The sequence below is a fragment of the Chaetura pelagica genome, unplaced genomic scaffold, assembly GCF_000747805.2.
Source record: "Chaetura pelagica isolate M959 unplaced genomic scaffold, ChaPel_1.0 scaffold2, whole genome shotgun sequence".
Taxonomy (NCBI): domain Eukaryota; kingdom Metazoa; phylum Chordata; class Aves; order Apodiformes; family Apodidae; genus Chaetura; species Chaetura pelagica.
Genome location: NW_009952796.1, coordinates 25,521 through 34,106, shown reverse-complemented (window position 1 = coordinate 34,106; position 8,586 = coordinate 25,521). Strand labels below are relative to the sequence as shown.

The window sequence follows — 8,586 nt, the reverse complement described above, 5'->3', positions numbered from 1 at the left end:
GAGCTGGGGTAGAGCCAAGAGGATTCTCATGCTGTGCCCACACTGACAACTGTTTGCCTATGTCACTGAAAAGAAGAAACTATTTCCTGTGTCTTTTAATAGTAGACCTGGCAGGCCTGACAGCCGATGGCTGGGGATGACCCTGCTCCAGTCAGAGCTCAGGCTTTCTGCCCACGTTTTGTAACATTAGACTTTCTCAGTCACCTTTCCTGAACCCAGTCTCCTGAAAGAGAATGTTCCTCTAAAACACAGATGCTAAAGAAGCCCTCTGATGGGCAGAGAATGATGGTAGTGCCAGTATGTTTAATATAAATATGGGGATTGTGGTTTTTTGTGTTTAGCTTTGCCTTATCTAGTACAGGAAGGGCTCAGTCATTAATAAGAATATTCTGCTGGTAAAGAAATAAATCTCAGGGTAATCTAAAAATATATTTGAAAATGCTTTTAAATACACTAGCACTTACCATTGCAAAATTGTGACAGCCAGTGTAGCTTTATTGGAAAACCAGTTGTCTTCCACCATGCATTAATATTCATTCAAAATGGGTGTAACAGTGATTGCTTCTTAGACTTCTAAGAAGCAGAGTTTATACCCAGAGATTCCAGTATTCTGGTGCTGTATTGATTCATGCAAGAGCTTGAATGGCTTCAAGGAGGAAAAGTGGTGTGCTGCCTTCCATTAGTCTCTCACAATATTGATATTTCTTATGCTACTTTGCTACTCCATTAAAGTGCCAGGTCATAAATTGTTTCTAGCGAGTCTCTTGCAAGCTCTCATGAGAACATTTTTGGACTAGTAGGTACATTCTTGGAAAAATATCAGGCTTACCTAGGTTACTGAGCTATAGAGTTGTTACCTATTAGGTAACCCAGAAGTGAAGGTGGAGGTGAAGAATCTCTGCAGCTTACAGTGGAAACTGCGTGTCAAGCCAGGTAATCCTAGACTTCTGTCCTGAGCCCACACGCACGTTCTCTTAGTTCTGAACCATCTTCAGACTTGCGTAATTAGCAGCATCTGTCCTCCAGAAATGTACTGTGAAACACAATATTCCGTTGCTGAGGCCTTTTATCTCTTCACAGCAGATAGGCAGAAGAGGGTAAAAATAGGGCTTGGCAACTCAGTTGTGTTTGGGAACAGAGAGTAAGTCTGTCTTAGTGTTATGTGTTTGGGAACAGAGAGTAAGTCTGTCTTACTTACCCTCAGCCCTAAAGAAATGGTCCTTTCCTCGTGGGTGTGTTTTTTACTTGCCTTGACAAGGTTTCATTTTAATCTGCTGTACAATGTCTGGGCTTCGAGATAAAGTAGTTCTTTATTTACCTGACTTTGTCATTGTTCTTAATATGCATGCTGAAGACTTGAGCTACTTACTGGACTACCAGCTATTTCATAACATTTGTCTTTGGCCAAAGACTTTTCTTCAAACTGTATGTTTGCTGAGATAACAGTTGCTAATTTCTGATTGCTGAGACTGGCTTTACTAGAGCACAGAAGACTTGGCAGTGTGAAAAAGACTCAGGTAGAAGTGCTACAAAGGCTACAGAAATACGTGAGATCGTGTTGATGCCATAGTTGGAAAACAAAGTTGTTGGTTTCCTTATATTGGAGTTATCTCCGTCTACCAAAGCACCATTATTTTTAATTCACTCCTTAGAACAATGCCTTTCTGCTTGTTGTCCTCAGCTTACAGCTTATTTTTCCATGCAGCAAACTGAAAGGAGAAGTTACACATGACTTGGTAACATTGGAAACAGTAACAGCAACGAAAACCTTCTTCAGAAGTGTCTTAATTCTGTAGTCTAACATTCCCAGATCTGCTCAGACACTTCCACATGATTGTGGTGTTATTTTATGTTCTTCTCAGCATAATCAATCAAGCCTGTGTTTAACAGGAAATGAGAAATCCACTAATGAAAATAGAAGCATGGTGTAGGTAACAGGACAAATGGGAGCTCAGCTGAAAAGAGGAATCTACAGTGAAGGTCTTACATTTCAGAGTATGAAATTTTCAGGCTAGACTGATACACAGGTCTTTTCTGTGTTGGCCTCCCAGTGAAACAGCAGATGTACAAGTTCTTCTGTATATCAAAAGTCAGGTAGGGCCTACTGAGGAGATTTCACAAATAATGTAAGACTTGAAATTCTATTTTGAAAAAAAATCCAATCAGGGATGAGGGGTTTCTGTATGTGTGTAACTCAATGAATTTTGCCCTGGGATATCTGATTTTCTAAGCTGACCTACTGTTCAGTATAGAAGTACCAAAACACTGGTAGTTCTTCCATTGGGGTTTTTAAAATAGAGAAGCAATATTTGAGTGCACTTATTGAGATGGTCGGTTTTCAGTGCAAAACCTGCTTTAGAAATTTCAAAGATACTGGCATCCTTTGAAATGCACAGAAGACTCTTTCTGGGATACAGAAGAGCTGTTGGTACTTAGTGATGTCACTGTGTGGCTTCTGTCTGTTGTGAAGAACTGTTTCTTCAAAACCATGGATGAACCTTCTCAGTCTTTTATTTCTTTCTGTTTCAGTGCATGAACTTCATAGCTTCTTGGTTTGTATTTTTTAAGGATGGTAATATACTGTGGTGGTATTGTGCTTTAAAAAGCTGCAGCAATAGTAGCTTTTATCAAATGCATTAGATAGAAGCTAATAATACCTATGTCTGGCTGGTAACCTGGAATATTCCAGTTTTGTATACTTTGGAATATTCCAGTTTTGTATACTTAATACCTGTGTGATCTGTGAATCAGAGAGAAGAATTGAACTATGCAGTTAGATTTATATCAAAATCTTGTTCTCTGTGTTTTGGGATGGGCTGGGGCAGAAGGGAAGAGTTTTGTTCTTCACATACAGAATGCATTCCCTAGGTTTAATTATGTTTGCTTCTTTGGTAGGATTTTTCCAGTGAAAGATGTACCTGCAGAGCCTGAAGCTCTTACAAACTGGCTATATGAACGATTCATTGAGAAGGAGGATCTCTTGACGCATTTCTATGAAACAGGTAGGATGATACCTAGCAAAGAGAGTTGTGCTTTTTTAATGTCTTTTCTTACAAGGCTCTCAAGGTGCCTTAAGTACACATATGCATTCTTAACAAAAATACAACTGGTATAATCATACATACTTCATTAGAACTGTCAGGGTTGGAAGGGACCTCTAAGAGATCATCTAGTCCAACTCCCCTGCTAAAGCAGGATCCCCATGAGCACATCACTCAGGACTGCATCATCCAGGCAGGTCTTGAATATCTCCAGAGAAGGAGACTCCACCACCTCCCTGGGCAGCCTGTCTCAGTGCTGTGTCACCATCACCATAATGAAGTTTTTTCTCATATTTAAATGGAACTTCCTGTGTTTCAGCTTGTGCCCATTGCCCCTCATCCTGTCACTGGGAACTACTGAAAAGAGCCTGCCTCCATCCTCCTTGCACCCACCCTTGAGATACTTGTAGGCATTAATAAGTTCTCCCCTCAGCCTTCTCTTCTGCAGGCTAAAGAGACCCAGCTCTCTCAGCCTTTCCTCATAAGGGAGATGTTCCAATCCCCCAATCATCTTTGTTGCCCTCCACTGGACTCTTCGAGTAGTTCCCTGTCTGTCTTGAACTGGAGATCCCAGAACTGGATGCAGTATCCCAGATGTGGCCTCACCAGGGCAGAGCAGAGGGGGGGGAATGACCTCTCTCAGCCTACTGACCACACTCTTCTTTATGCACCCCATGATTCCATTGGCCTTCTTGGCCACAAGGGCACATTGCTGGCTCATGGATAATCTACTGTCTACCAGGACTCCCAGATCCTTCTCCTCAGAACTGCTTTCAGCAGGTCCCTTCCTAACCTGTACTGGTGCATAGCGTTCTTCCTCCCTAAGTGCAGGACCCTCCACTTGCCATTGTGGAACCTCATTAGGTTCTTCTCTGCCCAGCTTTCCAGCCTGTCCAGGTCATGTTGGGTGGTGGCACAGCCCTCTGGAGTGTCAGCCACCCCTCCCAGTTCGGTATCATCAGTGAACTTGCTGAGGATACACTCTGTCCGCTCATACAGGTCACTGATAAACAAGACAGGACCAAGTAATGACTCCTGGGGGACATCACTGGTTACAGGCCTCCAACTTGACCCTGCCCATTGATCACAACCCTCTGAGTTCTGTCACACAACCAGCTCTCAATCCACCTCACTGTCCACTCATCTAGCCCACACTGCCTGAGTATCCTAATGAGGATGCTATGGGAGACAGTTTCAAAAGCCTTGCTGAAGTCAAGGTAGATGACATCTGTTCCTCTCCCCTCATTCAGACAACCACTTATGTCATCACAGAAGGCCAGCAGATTGGTCAAGCGTGACTTACCCTTGGTAAATCCATGCTGACCACTCTCAGTAACTTCCTGTTCTTCAACGTTTTTAGAGGTAACATCCAGAACAATTTGTTTCATCACCTTCCCAGGGACAGAGATGAGACTAGCCAGCCTGTAGTTCCCTGGATCCTTCTTCTTACCCTTTTTGAAGCCTGGAGTGACAATGGCCCTCCTCCAGTCCTCAGGCACCTCTCCTGTTCTCCATGACCTTTCAAAGATGATTGAGAGTGGCTCAGCCATAACATCTGCCAGCTCCCTCAGGACTTGCAGGTGTCTTATGTGGAAAAAAAACAACACAAAAAACCACCACCAAAAAAGCCAACAACAATAAAAATATAAATAAACCTAAAACAAACCAAAACTTCAAGAAATTATCAGGGAAAGGTAAATTACCTGGGTAACATTAAGATAGGATAGTGTTTGGAAGCTGGCACATTTAAAATTGATCAAGGGAAATCCTCTTTTTTCTGCAGTAGCAAATACTTCAGCCATGAAACTTGCTGCCTCACATTCCATTGATTTGGAATAATTTAGCAAGATTCAAAGAGGTAGTGAACATTTACATGCATAGTAAAAGTATTCAGAGCATATATTAGTTTTGGAGAGGATATGAAACCTTCAGGGTTTGAAATGAGCAAGTCAATTAAAGGGGAATAAATAACACTCCTACATGAGGCACATTATTTTATCTGCTTAGTGTGGCTATTTAGTACCTTTCTTCTCCAATATTTAGCACTTGTACTGTCAGAGAAAACTGCTCCAAGTAGTCTGCAGGTCTAATCCAAAGCTGTGGTCCTCTTCTGTTTCCTGTGAAACTGGACAGAGATACTGTGGTTGGAAGGATCTGCAAGAATTTCAATGCATGAAGTGTCTGGAGCCTTGATGTGCAGCCCTGTTCTCTGGGTACCTCCTTGCCACGAGGTGCTGGGCATCACTTCTGTCACAATATACTTGCAGTGCTCAATGGGTTCTATAATAATAAATCTATAATACTAATCAACTATAAATAAGCTTAGGGCATTAATAACATTGCTGAAGGGATACTTGCAAATGTGGTTTAAAATACCAGGTAAATACTTTGAAACTATAGCTGGAGAAGTGTTTCCTCAAGGCGCTTTTTTTGTTGTTATCCAGTTGTTACTGAAGTCATCTGCCTTCCAGCAGGTGTGTGTGTGCTCAGAATATGAAACAGAGGAACTAATCAAAATAAGTAAAAGAAAATCCAGAGAGGAAGAAGCAGAGTTTTATTTAGACATACAAGAAAGGAAGTTTACGAAACACAGACTGAGTAGGAAGACTCCAGCTGGAATAATGCAGCTTGTCTCCAAAGAAAACTAATCTCTTCATTAGCAAGTAGCACAGCTGTAGGGGAGGGGTGGTGTGCAGGGGAAGTATTCAGTCTCTTGAATCATCTGAGTTTAATATTCTGGAGTTACTATGAAGTTAAACAAGGATGATACTTCTATAAGATGATTTATTGCTAAGACTGCTTTAAATTGGCTTGAGTGCTTAATTTATCTTTATCAAAGGTAGTGCTTCAAAAGATTAATAGAATACTCTAACAATCCAGAGTTGTATTTTGCTTTATGAAATATTGCTGTCACGCATCCATCATTCATGGCAGAAGTCAGACCCTGCTATATAAATTGAATCCAAATGCATATATTTGACTTTATTAGGCAAATACGCTTGTGGATTTGCTTACAACTGCAAATCTAGAAAATAGGAGGTAAGGAATTCTTGTTACTGAGACATTATTTCATAACTACCATTAAAATAAGTCATACCCCAAAAAATCTAACTAGACCAGCTTTTCAGAGAGTTTAATTAATCTAATCAGGTATATTCACTGAAATGCTCTTCCAAAATAGTATAATTGGTTATAATTTGCCAGCATAATCAGTATGAATTAATAAGAAATGTTTTAAATGTAAATGCTATGACATAGGGCCTTAATAAGCATAAATTAGCATAATTTAAAGTTAGCACCATTTATGCCAGTTGAGAACTTGCTTGCATTGCTTTTCTTGGCTTACTGCAAAAGTGCTGTTACAGTTTTTGGAAACCCCCTGGAAAAGTTCTGAAGCCTCATGTGAGGGGAATCCCTGAAGCCAGTTCAAAGCCAGCTTTGTATTTGGGAAGAGGAAGAAGCAAAGCCTAAACCAGCTTTTCCTTCTTGCTGTATTCCTGAGTGTTAAGAACTTATTTGGGGAAAACCTGTAATAGTAGACTACTTAAAATGAGAAAAAAAAAAAAGCAGCCTAAAATTAGGATATGAAACTGTCCCATCCTTTCTTACAGGTGCATTTTACATATTTCATTTATAAAATTAACTGTTTGCAGTTAATATCTGCACATATACACAACATAATTTAGCATCTGGTGTAAAGCTTCTCTTGGCAAGTTGATGGTTTCTCTGATCTTCAGCAGGGTAACCTTGAGCACTGCAGTAACACAAATGCCATTACATTTAGCAATGCAGAAGCACTTGGAAACTAATTTAAAGAAACCCCTATAAACTAGGAGCGTATCAGTTGGAAACAGGTAATTCTAGGCTGAGGTCACTGTGTTCCTCATTCACTCTAATCATAAGCCAACTGGTGTGATGCAACTGAAAAAGTCAGCGATGTCATCCTGCAGGGCAACAAGAGAGGGTTTTTACCAGTGCTACAGAAATACTCTTCATCATACCAAATCTGAAACCTCCTCTGGAAATTCTGCTTCCTCTGTCATCCCATTCAAGAAATATGAATTGAACTGGGAGGAGGGACTAAGGTGCTAAGATGATGAAGGGAAGGAGGAGTCATTTCTGTGAAGGACATCTAAAAGCACTTGGCTTGTCTCAATTAGGAAAGTGAAGAGTCATTTTCACTGTGCAAGAGTCATTTTCACATATGCAAGTTGACCTGGGAAAAAAGAAGGGGGAAAAGACAGTTGGTATCAGGACCAAGGAAAAAGGAAAGTTATTTAAAGCAAAGGTCAGTGTTGGTATACGAAAACAAATGGGCCATGGAAGAACAAATATAGCACACAGTGGACAAATGGATGCTTAGCAGTGAGAGTTACTGGGGAATAAATGGTGTGGTAAATCCATCCATGTGTGAAAATACATCAGTGAGAGAGGAGGATGGGACTCATCAAAGGGTTGTTTTTTTTTTTAGGGACTTTTTTTTAAAGTTTTTTTTGGGGGGGGTTTTCATTACAAGTGGAAGAAAAGGTTTGCAATCCCCCCAGTGACAGCATAGATGCTGAGATAAGTTGCTGATGGTATCTGGTTGCCCAGATTGTGTGGGTTCCAAGATTCAGAATTGACACTGGTAAACCTTAACTGTTTGAATCATTTATCTCTTGTTCTTCTCTGAGTAGCTGTGACTCCATAATGCTGCAGCAAGTATATCATCTTCTCTGGTATATTTAGAGTGTTAATAGCCACTGTTCAGGATTAACAACAATATCATCTAGGCTTTGTGCATCTCAGTAAAACATAATGCAAATTATGTAATATGCTGATTAAATATACTCCAGCTATTTCCTTATGAACTATTCAGACTCACATATCCTCTGACGAATTCAGACTCGCATAATTTAGTGTTGTAAGTCAAAAAAGGGAAAAATAGGGAAAAATTAATTATTTTTTTTACTGTGTCACTCTTATCTCCTGCCAGTCTTTCTCTTCTAAACAAACATTTGAAAAAAAAGTCTTTCTGGAAAACTGAAGAGCAAATTACAGTCTTCAGCCAACATATCAAAACTGTTGTTGAAAAAAACCCCAAAAACTGCACATGTATGTACAGATCTATTGAAGGGACTCTTCAGAGTATGTGTGTATTGCTTCTTCACAGTGTACCAAATCATTACCAAACAGCTGTAAAGTTTTATATGGTGTCCATTCAGTTTGATCTTATTGGACATTAAGATCACTTCAAAAATAACCCAGAGAACTTTCTTTGACAGTCAGATCTCCCTGCAGAGGTTGAGGATGGCTGCTTTTAAGAAAGGCTTTGAAGTTCATGCTTAAAGTTTATATCCAAATGAAATTAACATTTTTCTTAATAACAAAGAAAAGGGCTGGTTGGTGGGTTGTGGTTTTTTTTAATTTCTCAAAGGCAACTGATCATGCCAGAGGATTTTGGAAACTTTAATGGCATAATACAGAAGTAACCAACTAACTGTGGGCACTGTTGCTGGAACAACCAGTGACCGTAAAGAATCATGCACGACAGCTGCCATTCCTG

The 8,586-nt window shown here is 40.2% G+C and overlaps 1 protein-coding gene across 1 annotated transcript in view; it reads left to right on the top strand.

Moving 5' to 3' along the window:
- Positions 1-8,586, top strand: part of LPGAT1 (lysophosphatidylglycerol acyltransferase 1) — a 60,080-nt gene that overhangs the window by 50,000 nt on the left and 1,494 nt on the right. Inside the window, exon 6 of the mRNA XM_009994716.1 lies at positions 2,896-3,002. Within this exon, the coding sequence (XP_009993018.1) occupies positions 2,896-3,002 (107 nt within the window). The remainder of the gene's footprint in view (positions 1-2,895; positions 3,003-8,586) is intronic.